General features: G+C 41.5%; 1 protein-coding gene across 2 annotated transcripts in view; it reads left to right on the plus strand.

Moving 5' to 3' along the window:
• fam189a1 (family with sequence similarity 189 member A1) overlaps positions 1-21165 on the plus strand; it is an 83074-nt gene that overhangs the window by 47848 nt on the left and 14061 nt on the right. Inside the window, exons 3-4 of one of the 2 annotated variants that reach the window (XM_076729412.1) lie at positions 15964-16074; positions 18658-18822. In XM_076729412.1, the coding sequence (XP_076585527.1) occupies positions 15964-16074; positions 18658-18822 (276 nt within the window). The remainder of the gene's footprint in view (positions 1-15963; positions 16075-18657; positions 18823-21165) is intronic. The other variant, XM_076729404.1, reaches the window with a different exon arrangement.

Here is a 21165-nt window from a genome sequence, read left to right on the forward strand (position 1 = left end):
TTCTACGACTGTGAAGGACATGGTGCTGGTTCTGTAGAAACACCTGTCGCCTTGGACACTTTTTTAAATTTACTTCTGAATTATATGTATAACATGAGTTCAGTGCTTGCTTGCTTGTACTTTTGACTAATTCAGACAGAATGGCCTTTTTTTTTTTTTTTTTTTTTACCATTTAATGACTCAGTCTGACATTTCCTTCTTGGTTTTCTTGGGGGTGAGGATTTGATTTTACCCTAGTGGAGCCATATTTTTATGTGTGGTAGTTCAGATGGTTTAAGTCACATGGACACTGTTATAGACACCAGACATGTAGGCTGCCATGTTTCATTTTGTGTAGTCTACATTACATTGGGGTGACAGCAAAAGGAATAAGTGAAAATGCAACTTTAATAGACAACTTTAAAACCATTGGCATATGGCAAAAATTGTGAATTCTTGAGTTGCCACACAGACTAGACAGCATGCAGTTAGCATAACATATCTGTCCAATTAAAGCCATGTTTCTCAACCCATGAGGAGCATTTAATGTGTCAGTTGTTTTGAAAACTCAACAAAAATTGCCAAATATGATAGATTCATGTTTTTTTCCCCACACAGCACAACCTCCACATAGAGGCAGATGGTGTTTATATGGAGTTTGCCTGTTTAATGAGCAACCCCCCTTGCTGTCGTGTCATCATATGGGCAAATAATAGCGAAAATAAGAACTCCATTAGTCTATTCTAGTTGACAACCATGTATGAAATGTGATACCTGGATTTCCAACACGCACTACATTACATGAAGAATTACATGAAGATGGAGATTTTAACACAAGGTATGCTGTCTATTCTGACATAACAGGTCACAAATTAAAAACTACATTATAATGATGTACATACCATCTCCCACTTCAGGAGGTATGAGTTGCTCTAATATTGCTGTACACCTTCACTTGTCAAAGGAATCCGAGGCTTCAGGATTGTTTGTAGGATTGCTGGACTACTTTAATCTTACCAGTCCCACTGGAGCTCTTCTTTATTCATCATGAATAATCAATTCCTGGCAGATAAAAACAAACTTCAGCTCTAATATTTATTCACACTCAGGGCTTTCAGCTTTCATTTTCTCTCGTCAATGATCAAGAGGCAGTAAAAATTGATGTTGCTAATCATTGTGTTCTGTCTTTTGCAGCATAGCACTAGTTAGTGTGGTATGTTTCTTTATATGTGGCCTGCAGGAATGGCAGTATAATGTAGTCTGGTGCTGTCAAACACTGGCTCAGCCATCTCAGCCTGAACCATACGTGCGCACATTTATGAGCGCTGATGTCTACACACACTTCAGTCAACACAGCAAACGCGGCTACATTCCTGTTTTATCGTCTCAACCTGAAAGAGACAACAATCCCAGGAAAACTGAATCCCCCGTAACTGTGTTTTGTAGGAATTTGCCAGCATAACGTTTCTTCAATTTATGCCAAAATTACCACAATATACAAAGTGATCTCTGCAATTGTTCTATCCAAAGAAGGAGTTAGGAGATATGCAACTTACCCTAAGTGTATTTAATATTGTATTGAGTGTATCACACATTTCTGCATAGTTCAGTCAGAGACATCATTTATAGCAGATAGATAAACAGTAAGCTTTGGCAGAAAAGACTTCTCTTTTTAAGGAGCTCTTCGAGAGTATGAGCAGCAATGAGGACTCCTACTGAAATCCCCCTTAATGCACACGCATAAAACATGAAATCTTAGCAAAAAAATCAACGGTACCAAAAACTTCCACGCATGAGGAGGAGGTCTGCGTGTTGGAGGGAGCTGCAGCATCAAACAGTATAAAGTTATAATGGTGAGAAGCGTTATGATGGCCAAGCTAGTGAAGAAGAACAAAGGGAGGAATGCACTGTGCTCGTTTCCTTTATATTTATTCTTTTGAAATCACTGAGGGTGCTAACAGCAAGAGCAAAATTCCATACAATTCACATATCAGGCGAGGACACATTTTCCTCATCTTACGAAGTGTAATGTGTGAATTCTTCTGCTTTCCCAGTGGTCTAAATGCTGCCACTGCCGCCTGCCATTCTGTAATTAGGAAGCTGTGAAGTGACTTTGTTGTTGCTCCAGGCTCTAGGATTTTATTACAACTGTAAGTGCACATGTAGACCCACAAATGCACAACACATGCAGACATACAGTAGAGCCAGAGACATAAAACCAGCACTCAGGGACACGTGTCATGATGCACATATGAAGTCACATATACAGACACATGAAGAATTCAGGCAGACACACACAGTTTCAGATTGGCCTCTGTGTTTGCATTACGTGTGTGTATGTGTGAGTGTGTATGTGTGTGTGCATCTTCTGTCTCCTTCTTCCTTAGAGGCCTGTTATTCTCTGACTTGACCCAGATGGAGAGGCTTTTGTGGGTGATGTAGCCTACTGCCAACTGAGATGGGCCCCGTAGGACTACCTGTCAGAAGCTGCTAAAGGAAAACAGAGAGACAGGAAGTGTGTGTATCACACAGACAGACAGAGAGAGATAAAAACAAAAGTGCATACGTGTGCGACTGCGTGAGCTGAGTGGAAGGTGGTGTTTTGTGGTGGAGAGGCAGTGTACAAAGGACAGATCTGCAGGAGGTGTTGCAGTACTTCGAACAGCAGAAAGGCACTCAGAAATAGCTTTGGGATGGAATTACTCCCCTTCACATGTTCTCTGTAGGATTTTCTGATTCTTTTGTGTTCTTTCGAGGTATTTTACAGAGCTGGCTGCGGAGAAGGAGAAGCCCTGGAACGAGAGCCAGCCTGATGTGCTATATTATGATTTTATCGTTTGTACGGGAAAAGCTCAATCAGTGCAAGTTTAATAACTACTCATTGGTATCCCAGCACACCTTAGATAGTAGCTGGCTTCTTTTTACTGAATTGATATGGAAGCATGAAAGTGAGAAGAGGGGCTTTCTCAAACCAGACTTCCATCCAAACATAGCACAAATTCATTCATCTCTTCAGCAATGCTTGATTTCACCTCAGTTCAGCCCTTACGGACCGCGGTGGGTGGGATACTAATACTGTTTTTGATACATTTTTAAGCCCCCACTGTGTGTTGAAACAGTTGACCATCCATGTAATCAAACACAGTCTAAGTCAACTGTGAGTGCAATAATTCAAACTCTGTTTTGGCCTCCACCAACACCTGAGTAAAGATTTCTGGGTTTGCTAGATGCTTGGACAGGTTTATAACTGGCAGTGACAGCTGTGCATCGAGAGTGAAGAAATAGTAAATAAGGGACAAAGAAATGCACCCAATGACTGATGCGTAATTCTTGATATAAGATAGAGAAGATCTTCACCCTGTATGTTTTTTATTCAGATATTAGTCACAGAAATTTTCAGCATTTATCCACACGATTTATAACTCGGATGTCTGAATCAGGTGTGGAAACAGTTCCTGTAGTGAAGACCTCACTCTCCCTCCACACAAAGGACCTTTTTTCACTCAAGTTCACTGTGTGATTGGACATTTCCATTCATCCCTGTTCCTGTCTCATTTTAAATGGACGAGGAAAAATAAAGAGTAACATATAAAAAAAAGATTTATTCCATGAGATAGTGGCACTGCTGTGATGTGGCCGTAGGCAAAGGAACAAAGGCAGAGACTGAAGCTTTGGGTTTGTTTTGATAAATTTTCTTTGGTCCTCGGCCAAGAAAAAATATTTTCCCGTTGCTAAGCAACATCCTTTTGCATCTTTCCAGCATCCTTTGTTAAATCTTAAAATTCATTTTGCCTCAGTGTGGATGTTTATCTAAATGTGTTCAAGTTTTTCTAACTCCAACTGCGCTTCTAGTGACAGAAATGTTCGAAGAGGCTCATCTGTTCGTCAGTTCTCATAACAGAACCAGAAAATCTAAATTCAAATGCAATCTCATCTTGTCTTCAGACAAAGAACTCCTTGTTGGTGCTTCTTTGTTGCGTTGAAAGCAGTTTAGCAGGTGCCATTGCTGTGAATTTGCTTAATTAAGTCTAATAAAAGCGAGGACACCTTGTTCATGTGGCCAGGTACAAATATCCTGTGATTATAAGCTCTTGTGGAATGTTTCTCATCCAATCACAAAGCAGCGTCAGCAGCAAATGCTGGATAATTAACCATAAATGGCAGCTGTTAATGTGAGCTGTGTTAACCTGGTGCACAGAGCTGAAGTGTCTTGCTCAGGGACACTTAAGCAGGGTGGCTGTCTGCCAACACGAAGGCTTCACCCCGAGTGCTCCTTTTGAAGAGTGGCCTCTCTAAAGCCACCTCACTGCCAGCCTGAATAAAGAGTGTGTGTTATTTCTGTGTACACCAGGCAAGCTGAAAGAGCGACTACAAGGATGTGTGTGTGCTGCAGGAGTGTTTTCCCCTCCGGTCACAGTTTGCCTGTCACCTCTGGTCAGTTTGCATTAGCGCTGCCACCCTCCGTCTCCCACTGCTCCTCAGATCACCTCCTGTCTTCTCACACGCTGTGTATCTGCCAAGAAGGCGTTCAAATGAGAGTCAGAAAGAGTCAGAGCATCTTTGTTCTAATAAGAAACTTCACTCTGAACAGCTGAGAGAAGGAAGAGGGTGATTAAAAAAGCCTCTTTGGAGCAGTGATTCCCACCCAGGGGAGCTCGCTCACATCACCCCTCAGTAGTTTCACTGCAGTGTGTGAACTGTGTCAGATAAGTGGCTCGTCCTTAGGAAATGAGGTGCTGCTGAGACTCTGTTCACACATGCGTCTTGGGTGATGCGATCACACGTGAGCAGCTCTGAGTACGCCGGTTCACACCTGGCATTACAACATATCGCCACAAGCATCTCGAGTGACCGCCTGTGATGGGATCCCTGCTCTATATGCAAAGAAATAATTTTAATTTATTCTTCAGCCCAAATGGAAATCTGGCTGCGTGTTTCGTGTGTCCTCCATCCAAGAAAATCCATTTTGCCTGTTGTTGTGGCTTCTTCTTGGTGACCGAATGTGGTCTGAACAATCAGATCTCAGTGCATCTTCAGTGTGTCTTAGGAACTTCCACAGCTGTCCACTTGTGATCAGATCACCCAAGAGGCATGTTGATACCAGCAAGTCTTGAGCCTGAACCTAAGCACACCTAACTATAGTGTTATCACAGTATTAACTGATGATATTTTGAAAGGCACAGATAATGATGCCCTCCTAACTTCCCTGTGAACTTTCTAGAGACAGAAGAGAAGGAGCACCTTTCTTTCTGGCTTCCCTAAATAGTGTGAGAGTGTGAAGGTGTGTGAATGATAATTGCAAATGGTAAAAGAAACTTTGCTTTGTTTCTTGAGGTTATAGCAAAATTACAGAAGGGTAATTACACACAATGGTTTTAACCAATTTACTATTCTAATTATGACATAATCACAGAGAGAGACTAGTTTGATAGGGATGTTTTTCCACCTTTCTCAACAGAGAAGCTATTTTTGGGTGTAATAACAAGAACTATCTCATCACTGCTTGCGCCTCTCCTTAATCTAGAGTCCTCCTTCCGCTTTATCGTTGTTGATTTTTATTTCGTTGTCCTTCAAAGTCAGGCTGTTGAAATTCATTTCATTCTACTCATGCAATGACATTAAAGGAGCCGCATTGAATATGAAGAAAAGGAAACAATATGAGATGCGCTGTGCTCCACACTGAAAAAATATGGTGATCTGCTCTGCTGTTGTCCACATAGACTGTAAGATGTCCCCCTTGAGGCAGTTTAGGAAGCTTTCTGGATTCTCCTTTTTTTCTTGAGTCCATCTTTGATTCTTTATTTTCTATCTTTCACACCCTCTTATTATGCGTAAAATGACAGGAAGTGACCGGTAAGGGATCGGACAAAGGGACGAGTGTGAGAGAAAGCCGGGCAGAGTGTGAAAAAGCGCGGTTGGCTCGGTGAACAGGAACCTTTCGACTCGAGATAATGCCTGATGAATGATGTCCTCCCCTAAGGCCCTGAGAAGCAGGAAGTGTGGCTCCATATTAATTAGAATATGAATTAAATAGACTCCCTTATCTGATGGCTCATAGGAGCGAGAGCAGCATAATCCAGGCAGCAGCAGCAGCATCAGAGGTGTTTCGGCAAACAGTCACAGCTCAGGTCACATTGCTCTCCTTCAGTCATTGTGACCATTTACAGCTTAAAATACAAAGTCAAAGAGTTGTTGGCTCTGTTTATTGGTTCATTTTCTTCTTATAACATATAAATATGGATTTGTTATATTTACAGGGAAAGGCAACAGAAAAACACATCGCTCAGCAGAAGTAAATGCATCTCAGTGTGATGCTGTTTGCCAACAAATTACAAAATTGGCTATTTGAATTGCATTTGAAAACTTTCAAAACAGTGTGTGAAATAGAGTATGTCTCAGGGTGTCTAGGACCCTTTAATGTTTAGCAATACTGAAAGTTTATGTGCACACTGAAATGTTGAAAGATAAGGAGCAGAGTGCAGGAGTTGCTATTGATATATGGCTCAGATGGTTACGACCTTTCTTTAAAAGTCTGTGTGGCTAAACAAGACGACTGTCACGCTACCTGCTCTCTGTAAAGCTGTACTGTGGCACAGAGGTACTTTCTACTTAATGTCAGCATGCTACATGCTAGCAAATGCAATGCTGTCATACATGTTAACCAGGTCTGATGGTATATGGTATTGACCATCACTTTGACCTGATGATGGCGCTAGTTGAAAAGTTGAGGGATCACAGTTGTTATCACAATTCATCCTGAAAGGGGACAGAAACCTCTGTACCTGATGTTATGGCAAATATCAAAGTCAACCTGCTGGTGGCGCTAGAGGAAAGTCAGGAGATCACCAGAGTCAGTAAACTTCATCATCAGGTGAGCATGAATGTCTGTGTATAATTTCCTGACATCTAATGCAATAGTTACAGAGATATTTTAGTCTGGACCAAAGTGGTGGACCAGCTGAGTGAGCAGCAGTGCCATACAGCCCTGTTACAAAAACAAGAGAGAAAGAGTGTGTTGTTACTGACTTGCATACATAACTGCCATAAGTCTCCTCGCAGAAGACTGCACAGAAGAATACATATCACAGCCTGTATTGTCTTGTGTGTAATATGTTTTACATCATTATTACTGTCTTATGGAGACGTCATCCTGAATTTGAATGAATCGCCATGAGTAAGCAGCGTCTTTTACAAAGTTCCTGTCTTACTTACGTGCAGTAGGAGAGCCTGCTGGGACCAAGTTCATTATAGGCCTGTCTCATTACAGCAGCCCCACCACCACCAAGGCAGAGCCTCCTTGTTTTAGCTCTTTAGAGGTCAGTGGTTGATTAAAATGCTGAGAACTGGAGGTTAATCAGCTACTGACCCTCAGGGTGATACTGTCTTTCATGGTCTTATTTAATCAATAAATGTGAGCACTGGCACCACAATGAACTCCTCTACCTCCTTATACAGAGCACCTCTACTTCCTGTATACACACTGCCTGTCTGGTTACCTATTATCTATCCTGTCCTCATGTGGATGTTTGGAGGCAGAGGGCTAAAAAGGCCAAAGGTTAAGCAAAAAGAACTAGTTCAGCACGCTTGATGTAGATCTCACGGCTCATCTGCCAATAAAAAGTGTTGGACTGTAACTTCCACATGATGTCTTAACCACAGGAACTAATCCATCATGTCCTGTGGAGATGCAGCCTGACATGATGTCAACATAACTACTCATCAAAGCCAACAAAGTCAAGAGGCAGCAACTTCAAACAAAAAAAAAATCTGGTGTTCTTTCCTGACCACAAAGAACAATTACATATAGCCAACAGGAAAATCCAAAGCTAGTTTTAATGCCGTGTCGAAACATCACTTCTTAGTGCTGACAGCGTGCACAGACTCACTATCTCACTTTCATTATCTTTTTTAACAGGAGCTACATCAACCTACCGAAGCAAGATCCTCTTAAAATGACACTTCGTTGTGAATTTAATCTTCACGCCATCCTTCCGCTGTGCAGCCTTGCAGTACTTAGAATGAGCTAATTTGTGTGCTGTCTTCAACTGCTTTTTCCTTTTTGTGTTAATTTGGGTTTCCTGCTCGCTGCGCTCACCAGTGAAACCTCAGATTCTCATCCGTGTGTTTGTTGGGGTAGAATTACAGTTTCTGCAAATGTATGCATATCCAGGTATCTCTTAACACATGAATGCGGGTTGACGGTGATGTGCTGCTCCTGTGATGAAGCTATTCCCCAGCAGGATTAGGGCTCTGTGGAAGTCATTACGTCTGGTTTAGTGTGATGTCCCCTGGGTTCTGCTGCAGAGAGTTAGTATCAACACCTCCATTGTTTATTTGGACCGGCACTGAACTCGGGGTCACTCCACTCCGATCACAGCTAATCCTGGTGATGTGGTCTGACCACAGACACACACCCATATGCACACATGCATGCATAAATATACACCAGGACCCTCGGAGGGAGGGGGGGAGCAGAAAGGTAGAAAGTTTCCTCAGTTGGTGGCAGAAACCAATGAGAACCAGCTGTTGCAGCCCTGGATTTTCTTCTCTTGTGTGTTTATACAGGCAGTAGGAGGGCCACCAGGAGAAACCCACTGTTATCTTTATTGATTGTGGCTTAACCCCCAGGTTGTGTATTTTAACATATTTTTGCATGATGTTAAGCAGCAGAGCATTTCATCAGTTCTAATGCCACTGTTTCCTTGTGATCAATCTTCAGTAATGATCTCTTACTGTCCTTAAAGTGTCTCTGTAGAGGCAGAGGATTGATACACGGCGTCAGAGGGAAACCGAATCAGAGCGTTTGTGATCTGCTGAGCACAAGCAAAAACAAAACATTGCTTCCGACTCTTGTGGCTCTGGGATAATTGAAAATAAACAGCCTTGTGTCGCAGTGCTGCTGCAGACTAAATACTAATTTGTGCTGCAGTCAAAGGAAGCAAGCAGTGTTTCAAATTTTCCTTTTATACGATTCCCATCAGAACAAAACTTCCCAGTCTTTAGTTACTTGACACTGAGGCGCCTCCAAAGGATTAAACCCCGGCTGTATGTCATGATGTCTTCTCAACAAGGCTTATTTGATTGTTGTCGTTTCACACGGTGCAGTCACTCTTTACTGTTTGGGAACTCTTCAGTATGAACCCATATCTCAGTGTCATACCACATTAGCATTATTGAATGCCGTGGACCTGGACCTCTCCCAGGCAGCCGTTCAGCCACAGCAGCCTGCACCTGCCTGACGCACCAGGTTTGGCTGCTTGACCCTGGTTTTGGAGGAGTGGAATTAAATGGGGCAACAACTAATGATTTTCATTAGTGATTAATCTGCACATGATTTTCTCTGTTCTCTGGAGTCTAATTATTGGTGAATACACTGAGCATGTTTCATATATAACATAACTTTTTTTATATATGTCACGTGGAGACAAGCTGAGAAAAGCAGTTGAAAGCGTTGATGTTTTACTGATTCACAGGCATACATGTACTTTCAATCAGGTATTAAATTAGGTCATATGGTCTTATTTATTACATTCTTACCTTGAACTATTCTATAGTAATATTTTGAAGGATTAGCATTAAGTACTTGTAAATGTGTATAGACACCTATGTCATTTTACCTTCTTATTTTTTATATTTTGGCTTTCTGTCAGCTTTGTACTTTGTCAAACTGAAGTAATGAACGCATAGAAAGTCAGCAAAAACTAACCCAGACGACTCCAGAGAAATAAAAACCAACAAGACGTCTTCAAATACCTCGTCTTGACAGAGCAACAGTCCCAAACCTAAATGTGTTTTAGCATGATATCAAAAAGCAAAAAGCAGCAAATCCTCAAGTCCAATTTCTCAATCCAGGGAATATTTGTTGTTTGGCAAGATTTTCTTCAAAAATGGCTTAAACAATAAATTCATTATGAAAACTGTTGGCAGTTCTTTTTTACTGATTAAATAAATGTAAAATGTTCCACTCTAGACATGAGCACTTGCTTTAAGTTTAATTAAGTTGATTAGCAACTTTGTCCATGTGATGAAAAATTGGCTTCACTGCTCAGCATTAGAAACAATATGAGTGATCAACAAACAATAGAGCCCCCAATCGCAAGTTTGTCCAAAAAAATCCTTATGATCTGCACACCATGAACATCATTCAGCATAATGGCACGAACATTACGTTAACAGAGAGTTCCTGTGGTTGTCACACGTGCTAAAACTGACTACAGGCAGTCTTGAAGCTGTGAGGTTTAAGGAGGACATACTGTGAAGTGCATAACATGCTATGGTTTGCACCTTTGATGCATCTTTGATAAGCTTCTATATCGTTGGAATTTCATCATCTGCCATGCTCCATGAAGCAAAAGCAGGTAATCTGTGGAACTAATACATGCGTGAAGGTTATTTTGCACAAGGTTATTTTTATACGTCTGTATTTTACTGAGTGCTTGAGTTTGTTTGTGATGCTCACAGCAACATATAATGTCTGTTAACAGTGAATTAATGGCAGACTCTGTCACGCTGGGCTTGTGTTTTTGCAGTTGAGTGCATGGATGTATCTTTACAAACTTGTTATCCACAAATGTATTATCACCATAATAACACGAGCAGAAAAAATTGCACTTTGCACATTGTCAGATTTGCACCAAATATGATGCCTCCAGCTTCAAGGTTTAATAACTTGGGCAGCTATTAGTGTAATGCATTTTGTCTAATCTGCACCTTTATGTAGATATAATGTATAACGTCTTGTTGTAATGTACTACGTGGTAGATTATGTGCATGCCTCAGGCTGTATACTTCTCATAAAATATTCATCCATTTCTCCTTAAAACACAGCAGACTTTGTCAGCTGATGATACATGAGCCCCCCTTGTCCTCCATTCATAATTCTTTTAAATATATTTGTATTACTTATTCGTCGACTTACAAGGAAACAAAGAAAGCCCATTACTGTTTGCTGCTGCATCAGTCCAGTGTCCCTTCTGAGATCCTTATCTCTGACTCGAGCTTCTTCAAATAAACAGAGGTGATGAATGAGCTTGTTTTTTTTTGTTGTTGTTGGTGGCAACACAGACGGATGGGGAGAGCTGCAGAACAGAAAGACGAGACATGTTTGAATTAGTGGCATGCGAGCATCCATTTTTTCCTGCGACTTGTGTCTGTTTAGACAAATGTGTTGAAGACGAGCTGTAAATGCTAATGTTCAGGGTTTGTGTAAATTGTTGAATTGGTGTTGTTTTGTTGCACAAATTTTCCAAACCCACTGAAACTCCACACACACAATCTTTGACAGATTGTTGTTTCCATTAGAGGACTGATACCACTCACTTCTGTGCATTAGACGTAAGGCCACAGCTCGCAGCTGGTAAGCACAAAGACTGGGAACAGCTGTTAAGAGTTAGCCTGTTTCTGTCCAAAGGTACAAAATCCACCTCTAAAGCTCACTGATTGAAATGTTGTATCTTGTCTCTTTAATCAAAAACCTTAATGGGAAGTTGTCAGTTCACCCGCTGGCTGTAGCCTTATACTTAACCGACAGTGGCATCAGTCCTCTCATCCAACTTTAACTTTCCACCAGATTTCTGAAAATGCTGAACCTTTGCTTTAAATGTGCCCATGGAGTTTTCTTTTAAAGTTAACATTTGCTGTTGGCTCATGTGAACCCTTGAGATCTTACGAATGTATTTTATTTATTTAATCTTGCATTGTTTAAATACACATTTCATAGCTAGCAGGCTTCTTCTTCCATGCCTTTGTTGACACATTGCTGCATTTCTTTTAGATCAGTTGTGTGATGTGAAACCATTGGCCACCAACCGTGTGCTTCTGTGGATGCATATGTGTCCTCATGCATGAGAACAAGCAAAACGTGGAGCCACTCATAAAAGTATTGCCCCATAGCGCTACTAGTGATCAAACCTCCACAGGGTCCCTTTAAGATTACACACCTGTCCATGCAGCCTACCTCACTGCACCTCTCCAATGCGCATAAGAATAAAACTCTCACCAGATTTTTTTTACATATGGTGCATCCAAACTATTTTTTCTGCAGTTTGAAAAAGTACTGCAGCTGGATAAAGGATGGGCTAAAGCCAAATGGTTTTCACCTCAGTGACAGTTATGGAGAATTACGGCGATACACCTGAACCTTGAGTCTTATATTGTAATCCATGAGTGTGTGTCATGGAGATGAATGTTGATTGTATTGTCCTCCGCAGTGAGCGTTAAACGATGCGATGATGACATGCAGTGTAAATCTGCCTCGGCTGTTACGGCGACAGGGTGGCGTGTGCATAGCTGTGTGTGTGTGTTTTCCTCTTTGACATGCAGAGGGCAGCGCAGCAGTAATTAATGACTAGCTGCTAAATGGTGCTATGTGATCCTACATGGTAATGAGAAGGCATCGGTGCGGGGCCAGGCGTGACAATCAGCTCAGCAGAGGGAGAGCGTGAGGGACGCACAGGCGACACCCAGCTTCACGCAGGCCCGGAGAGGACTGATTGGATATGAAAAGGATTTATTGTGGGGCCTTTCCACCATTGTTCTATAAAAACACAATTTAGTAGAGTTTCTGAATCAGCCGGGCAGTGGTGGCATCATCTTTGTTGTTTCATGGCTGTGAGCTTTTATTGTAGCTGTAATTTACAATGAAGTGTAACTGGAGGATCTGACACAGATTTATAGAAGAGATATGCAAATGCACACAACAAAAAATTGAATATCCCTTTAAAGCGGCATGATATAATGGCAGCGTACTCCAGCAGTCACTGGAGCTTTGATGAAGAGAGATTGTTTTCTCCTCAGTTGGAATTGTAGCTGGTTATTGTTTGAGATGCAGCATTGTGTCAGACTGGCTCAGCTGGAAACCCAGAGAGGTTTCATTAAAATACTAACTTATGGCCTGTGTGTCAGCGCAGGAGCTTTTACTGTCATTGGTTTGTGCATTACAATATCCTCGTTGTGATAGTTATTGTCTCAGCATCATTTGAGTTAAACGCTCCTGCACTCCCGAGTGAACTATTGACGATGCTTTTTGCTTGTTCAGTGCTGCAGAGCAGAACTCTGAAAATGTTAACTATTACTGTCACTCCTGGTAATCAATAGTATATGAGCCAGTCTGGATGTTATGACAAAAATCTGTCTCTCTCTGGATGTACCAGTGGTTACAGCGTTCCTCTGCAATACTAAACATTTTCACATTGAAGAGCACTCAGATTGCTTGTTTCATCCTGCATAAAAAGAAATTAATCCAAGTCAACATAAAACGTATCTGAATATTTTAAAGAGTAAAGGCATCCTTGCTTTAGTGATATTTCATAACTTCTGCTTTTTCACAAATCTCAACACACATCACTGTGAATGAAGACAAACACTGCTCATTAATTTAAAATGGGCCCGCCTCTCCACAGTAAGAGGCAGATGTCATCAGTCTGGGTGAGAAACTTCAGCCAGAGTTTATCACAGTGTCAAGTCATATCTGTTACTTAGAGCAACATCATAATCCATCAAATTAAATTAACCTGCTGTCAAGGTGATGCTTCATCACATTGCTCACAAGCCCCTATGATCCCGTTTTCTTATGCAGATTGAATTTACTTGACAGAACATGACACAAGTGATTCAGTAATGTTGGCAATATTTGCCATTTGCATCACTCAACCTTCTTGTAAACAGCATCTTCCAAGAGAAAGAAGAAGGAAGCGTCCCATTTCCCTTTTTTATTACTTGACTTCAGCTTTAAAGCTGGAAATATAGTTTGGGAGGGATGAACTTGCTGATCTGTTTAAATTTTTAAAGTTTGATTGGGTGAAACAACAGTTTCTCGGTTGATGGTTTCAGTCTCTGTTGCAGTCCCAGTTTGTGATTCAGTTTGAGAAAATCTCAGTTTGTAAAATCTTGCCAGATAAATCTATTTCTGGATAATGTGTTTCTACATGTCATGCATCATTGGTCACTGGGTACATACACCATGAGAGTTTTGGCCTCATAATAATTTAATACATCAGCGTTTCTCTAACTGAGCAGCCCAACAGTCCAGAAACACAGAGGGCACAAAATGAATATGTTGGTAGAAATTTTGATGGCTCAAAGATATATTTATGATGTTGAGTAAAAGTCCTTGTTTTAAGGATATTTGTTTATTTTATGGTCTTGTAAATAAGATGAAACCTGTCCTGACCAAACTGCATCATGGAACAGAAACATCATAAAAGAGAAAATAAATTTGTAGTCCCATTTTTTTTATATACTGATTTAAACGTAGTACAAAGACAATATATTTGATTTTTGTAAATATCTGCTTATTCTGAACTTGATGCAGCAACATGTTTTAGACAAGTTGGGACAGGAGCAACTAAAGACTGGGAAAGATGTAGAATGCTCCAAAAACACCTGTTTAGAACATTCCACAGGTAAACAGGTTCATTGGTAACAGGTGAGAGTATCATGATTGGGCATCCTGGAAAGGCTCAGTCCATCACAAACCAGGATGAAAGAGGTTCACCACTTTGTGAACACATGACTGCATGAAGGATATCACTGCATGAGCTCAGGAACACTTTCGAAATAGGTTTGTTTGCAAATGATTACGTTCTGTTTTTCTTTACATTTTACACGGCGGCCCAACTTCTTTGGAATTGGGGTTGTAGGAAATCACTGCACAGCTGAGTTCACTTCCCAGAGGCTTGATTACATTCTCATGCAGCGGATCATCCAGAGAACCAGACAGCTGATATCACATTCAAATGAAATGCTAATTAATCAGACCTACTCATCCTCTCCACCAAAGCACCATGGGACCACAGAGTCTTGTTCTGTCTGTCTCGCTGCCCGTCTTCTCTTCTTCCCCGTCACTGTCTATTACTGACTGTCTTGTTCCCTTCATTTATAATTCTTTTATTTGCTGTCTGCATTTTCATTGTTTTCTCTTTCTCTGATTCTCCTCTTTGCCATCCAGAGAGGTGCTCCTCAAGCTCACCCATCAGCCTCTCAATCTTTCAATTTTCTGCCATGGTGAAAAGCACTTAAAGTTATCGCTCCATCTGTTTATTACATGCCACCTCCACTTCCTTCTCCACCCCCTTTTCCCTCTCTCCTCCTCTCCATCTGTGTATGTGTGTTCTCAACAACCTTTATATCTGTCAAACCTCTCCTGCTATTGCCCTTTGTGTCCTCCACCAACACTGCCCTGAGGTTTTTTGTAACACTTTGTAATTGCAAGCTTTAAAAATGGGCTATTATTGTGGTTTTTAATTAGATGGTTCAATTATGAGCTTGTGAAACTCATCATGTTTCCACAAAATCTAAGAAAACACTGGTGCCTGGTTTGCGATTTCCTTGACAGAGAGGGCTGGTAGTCTGTTTTAAATTCTTTTAAAACTCTTTCTGTTACGCTTGACCTGTAATTTAAAGGACCAGAAATGGTCGCCATATTTCTGCTAACGGGATTGAAATCCACAGAGCTGTCAGCGAGGAAATAAAAAGAAACCGGGAGTAAAAGGGGGCAAAGGGGATGTTTGGAGTGAAAGTACATTATACCTAAACTGCCAGCTCTATCAGCTTGGAGCAAAGAGAAATATTAGCTCTGTGGAAACTGGTGTTTGTGTGTGCATGTGTGTGTAGTGTTTTATATTGACTGAAAGACATTAGCTGCTGTTCAGATGTCGAGGAAGACAGAAAGCTGACTGTGGGGTTGAGGCTTTCGCTCCATCAGTAGGTGGTTTCCTACATCTTTTCTGTAATTATGATCTCTGTCACCTTCAGTCTCTGAAGGTCTGAGGAGAAACGCATTATTGATTCCTCTTGACATGAGTGCTAATTTCCTCTTCGGTGATCTGTTGAAATCAATTTGAGTGACGATTCATTAGCGAAGTACGCTGTGGCTATTACGGCTGCTTCCAAACAAGATATCAGGAAGACCTAAGAGTTAAATCAGTGCTAGCAGGCTGCAACATTTTGACATTGTGCTGTCCTTTATCTCCCTCTCCGTCACAGATCACATTCTTCATGCTGCTGTCGGCAGTGTGTGTGATGCTCAACCTGGCGGGCTCCATCCTCTCCTGCCAGAATGCTCAGCTGGTCAACTCTCTGGAAGACTGCCAACTGGTGAGACCAACTGGACCTCAATTCTCCTGCTTTACACTCGAAAACATGTCCATCCTTAGAAGTCGTTTAACCCGGCTGTCAGTTTATGGAGGTTTATATATAGCTCTCCGACAGTGGAAGACATGATACTCTTTCCAGTGTTATCAGTATCTCAGACTTGACTTGGTCCAGATTCGCCAAAATGTAATTGATAAAAATAAAGAAAAACCAAAAGGGCTCAGGCCGGATGCAGTTATGTTTTACAAAATGTTTTTTAACATCACTAAGGCTCAGAGCGCTGCATTTACCCGTTATATAGCATATAATATGCATATAACATGCTGTACAACATGAGTGTTTGCTGTTTGATGAAAACCTGTGGACCATGACTCCACCATAAGCCTATAAACAAAGGTGAAAACTACTGGTTAAAGAGTTTATGTTTGAAATGAGTTGGATTCCTTTCAAGGCTGTGAAATGTCACGTTGAAGTGCAGGCTTTTGCTAAATTGTGTTGCTGTTGGTATCAAGTGGGAAACGATGAAGTCAGTGAGTAATAAGCATGTGCTCATTGTTGTCTGCATATGAGTCAACATTTAAATTCATGGATGTCGGCACATGGCAGGCTGACAGGCAGCACTTCTGTTCTGAACAGGCGGCAGAACTGAGTCAACATCAAAAGTAAACTGAACTGTTTGTCTGTTAGTGACTAATGGCTCGTGATTATCACGTCCATCTTTGCCAGAATCCAACATAGCTAAAATACAGATAAACAACTTTGAGTACTCCAGCTCCAGTCCCTCAGGTTTGGAGGATCAGAAGAGTAAAAAAATACAAAAAAAGAGTAGTCAAAGTCAAAGCAGCAGAGACTTTAACTAATGTAGCCTTCACACCAACAAGCTCAATAAAGAGGCCAGTATACCTCATCATGAGTGATTGTTCAGTGGGTGATCAGCTTTGGAAACTCCTCCACCCAACACCTTTCCAATGTCAGAATCAGGGTGGCTGCATTCGGCCATTACTCTAACTTTCCAAAGCTGTCGATCTGACATTCACGGCAAATTCAACTGGTGATTGGCCAGATTTACCAAGGTGAGGAAGTTAACAGAACCTCTCTATCAAGCTCTTTTGTCCTTCTTTACACAACTCCATCACTTTATGTGTACAACTAAGTGAAACGCTCTGAGTGCCTTTGAGGAAAGTGCTTGAAAGTGTACACCGTCATCCCCATTTTTAAACGATATCCCCCCTCTCTGTGACGCCGACCCTCACTTTAAAGTACTGTTATATAGCTGAGTTGAGTGGAAAACAGCTATGTGCTGCAGTTTCACGAGGCAATAAAAATAAGTGTGAATGTCAGAGACATTTACACAGGGTTTAACCTTTCTCAACTTCCTCGTGTTGTACTGCTGGGCAATTTTTGAGTGTTTGAGTAATGGCAGACGGCGCTGGCATGTTTTTTTTTAGGTTTGAGTCCACGTGAGTAAACACCACATTAGTTCCCATATTCTCCCATAACGCTGGATCCTTCATTTCCCAACATGCAACCAAAAGCTTCTTTTTTGTTTATGTGTCAAACTGCACAACCCCAATTTGAAACCCAGACTTTCTCCAAGCCAAAAGTCAAGATAGCTTCTGATGAAGACACAGATTGTTTTCTTAGATGTGATAGAGCTCCTCCAGAGCCACAAAAGGAATTATACAACCGTTTTACAAGCTAAATAGATTGTGAATGTGTCAACGTTGTGGAATTCCTTTTTAATTGGAGCTTAAAAGATGTTTTTCACAAGCAGTTTCCAAAAGAAAGACACATGCTCTCCACACTCAAAAACAGGGCCCTTAAACATTATTGAGAATCCAGCACACTTCAAAATAAATGCATGAAGCTTTTCCTACTTGCAGCTGGTGATCAGAGGTAGTTGGACACAGAACACTCGGTCTTCACATTTTCATAATGAGACGCTAAGCTGATTTTTTAAGCCAAATTGCCAGGGGTTCCTATCTTTTTCATGACTGAAGAAGCCCCTTGTGATTCATCCAGCACCCAACCCACTAACCCGACCACTTCTGCATTAGAAGCAGCTTTTCTCCCTACACAAGTGGGACCAGCCGAGTAGACCAACTTCACTGCTGTATGTGCCTCCCCAAAGACCCTCCCCCAGTCGTGACAGAAACGTTAGCGTTCCTCCTCTCCTCTCCCCAATGTAATTAACCCATACTTGTTGGGTTCATGTCCTGCTTTCTCTCAATCTGGGACACTTAGCAGAGGTACAGTGTGCTCTACCTCGATCCCTCCCTTGGTACCGCCACATATCTCACAGTCTCTCCTCTTCTTTTGTTGTACGCTTTTGATTGGCCATGTGCAGCTGCCTCTCTCAATCAAAGCATAGAATTATATTCTGTATCTCGTGTCTTTGGTCTCTGTTTGACAATACCTCTTAGAAATATAGTTAATGTCAGGAGTGAATGTACCTAACACCATATTTAAGGACGATAATTCAGTACACCAAGCTCAGGTCTGATCTGTGCGTGTCTGTGTGTGTGTGTGTGTGTGCACGTTTGTGTGGGTGGGTGTGCTTTTGTGTACGTGGCGTGCATGCATGAGTGTGGATGTGTGTTCTCCCCTCCTCCCCCCCAGCTCAAGTTTGACAGCGATGGAGTGTGTGTGTGCTGCGAGCTGCAGCAGCAGAGTTCGAGCTGCAACAACCTGGGAGAGACGCTGAAACTGAACCCGCTGAGGGACTGCAATACCATACGCCTACGCCTCAAGGTGGGTGGGAGCCAGCGTGTGTTTGCATTGTGCTGAGGGTGAGAGCTATGTTTTGATATATTAATAAAGCATTCATTATAAGTTGGACTGTTGTCAAACTGCAGGTAAATTGGATTAATTTGTTTCTTTAGAACTCTTAATACTGTTATTTGCTGTATTGGTAGCTATGGTAATGACATATTGTACCATATATACTGATTCAAAGCCAACTATACATATATATATATATAAAGATAGATAGATAGATAGATAGATAGATAGATAGATAGATAGATAGATCTCATAGCAATATTTCATTGCTGCACAGAAGTTACTGTTGCACCCGTAAAGAATGGCTCCAGACTCCAGATATATTTCCACAAATACTGGATGGATTGCCGTTCATGGTCCCAGAATCCTAATGAAGCTCAGTTTTAGTGACCCATCTCGACAAATGATTGGGTGGATTGCCACTTATTGTCAGACATTTGTGTCCAATTTGTCCAATATGTCTTGCTTATGACCAAAACACGACATTCCCTGTAGCCTCAGCTGTACTTTGTTTTTAGTGCTAATTAGCAAATGTTAGCATGCTAACAAACTAAACTCAGATGGTTAACAAGCCCAACGTTCTACTGAATGTGTGTTAGAATGGTCGATGTGAGCACATTATCATACATGTGGCATTTAGCTCAAAGCACCGATGTGCGAACATCCTCACAGAGCTGCTAGCACAGCTGCAGACTCTACCAGACTAGCTCGTCACTTCTCTAATCAGAATGAAGCCATTAACATGAGTAACAGTCAGCAGTCGTTCGCAAATAATGATCTTTAAATTGCTAAAATCATCAAGTCTAAGCTGATGTCTCCAGGTTTCCTCTCACTGTGTAACATATCCCATGTGAGAAAGAAAGAAAATACAAAAAAAAAAAAAGTAAGTGTTCTGTCCCAGATTAATTGGGCAGGAAGTGGAGAATGGCAACAGCATTTGTCTTTCCCCAAGAGGCAGACCTCTTAGTATGCAGTGTGTATCTAGCCTGGGCTGGCTGTAGTTTGCGAGTTCATGATCTCGGTAGATTATCTCGACTCAGACTGTCTGCAGGAATGATATACAGTATGTGCTACTGTGCCTTTATTGGATAACGACAATCATATCCATTCATTTTATGTCCCTGATTGATTATAAAACATTGATAACCAAATAAAAGACTTCATGGGATGAAGCATGCTTATGAAAAGAGGAAAGATCAAGCACATTTGTCATTTTGATCATAGCTCATTAAAAGAGATATGGGAATTGGTGCTGTAAACCTTTATTAAGTGCCAAAGCAGTCAGATGTGTTGAATTATGTCTAAGAGGAAGCTGTCAAGCGAGTCCCTCGAGTCCCCGGCCATTTCAGACGGCTGTTAGGCTGTCGCTGGTCCTGATGAACTCGTGATGCAGCTGCCTTATAGTTCCTACATCACTAAAACACACAGCGTATTGGGAGAACTGACTTATTACAGCAAGTAGATTAAGCATTAGACCATTTTAAGTTTCCTATTCCCCCATGTCTCAGCAGCAGCTCTTCTGTGTTTTCAAGTTTTGTTTCTAGGAAGCACAATCCATGTCGCTGCTGATGTGTGCCGCTCACTCTTCTCTGACACTTTCAATTTCCATCCCGTCTTTCTTTTCATTTCACTGTGTGCTGCCTAAGGCCATAAATTATCAGTGAGAGGCAGTCTTGAGATAATTTGCCATTTCCTGTAAGGGGGCGGATGTGTAACCTTGCTGTGTAACTCACTAACCTGATTGGCTTGAGGCAAGGTGTCATCCAGAGGCTAAATATCTAGTGAACAGGCATCTTAAACAGTTTCTAGCACATTCCTTTGCCTGGTAGGATTTATTATGTCATTATGTACATTGTTGTCTCAAGGGGAATCGTGGAAATGCATCGTCTCACATCTGCACGACAGATGCATTCCCATAGCAAAAATGAGCTCAGATGAAGCCGTCATAAATACTTCTTGTCTTTCTCAATGCTTACACTTTAACTTTATGATCTCCATCTTTGCTGTTGAAGAATTGTTCAGAGGAACTGCATTTAATATAGTAAACCTCCAAGAGGAGGGAGTTGCACACAGGTTGGTTTCTGCGTACTGCTGTGCACAGTAATCTCACTTTTATCTTGGGAAGAGTCCTCGCAGTCAAAGCTGCACAGCAGGACAGATAAATGATCGGCAGCGAACACATTTCAGTCAGACAGCTCACAAGGAAAGTATTTATTCTGTGAATGTGTAGAGTTGATGTTTCGTATTGAGGGCCCCGATCTCGTCACTCCCTGCAGAGATACACACTGGACAAACATCCTACCAACTGCCTTG

The sequence above is a fragment of the Chaetodon auriga genome, chromosome 1 (assembly GCF_051107435.1).
Source record: "Chaetodon auriga isolate fChaAug3 chromosome 1, fChaAug3.hap1, whole genome shotgun sequence".
NCBI lineage: Eukaryota > Metazoa > Chordata > Actinopteri > Chaetodontiformes > Chaetodontidae > Chaetodon > Chaetodon auriga.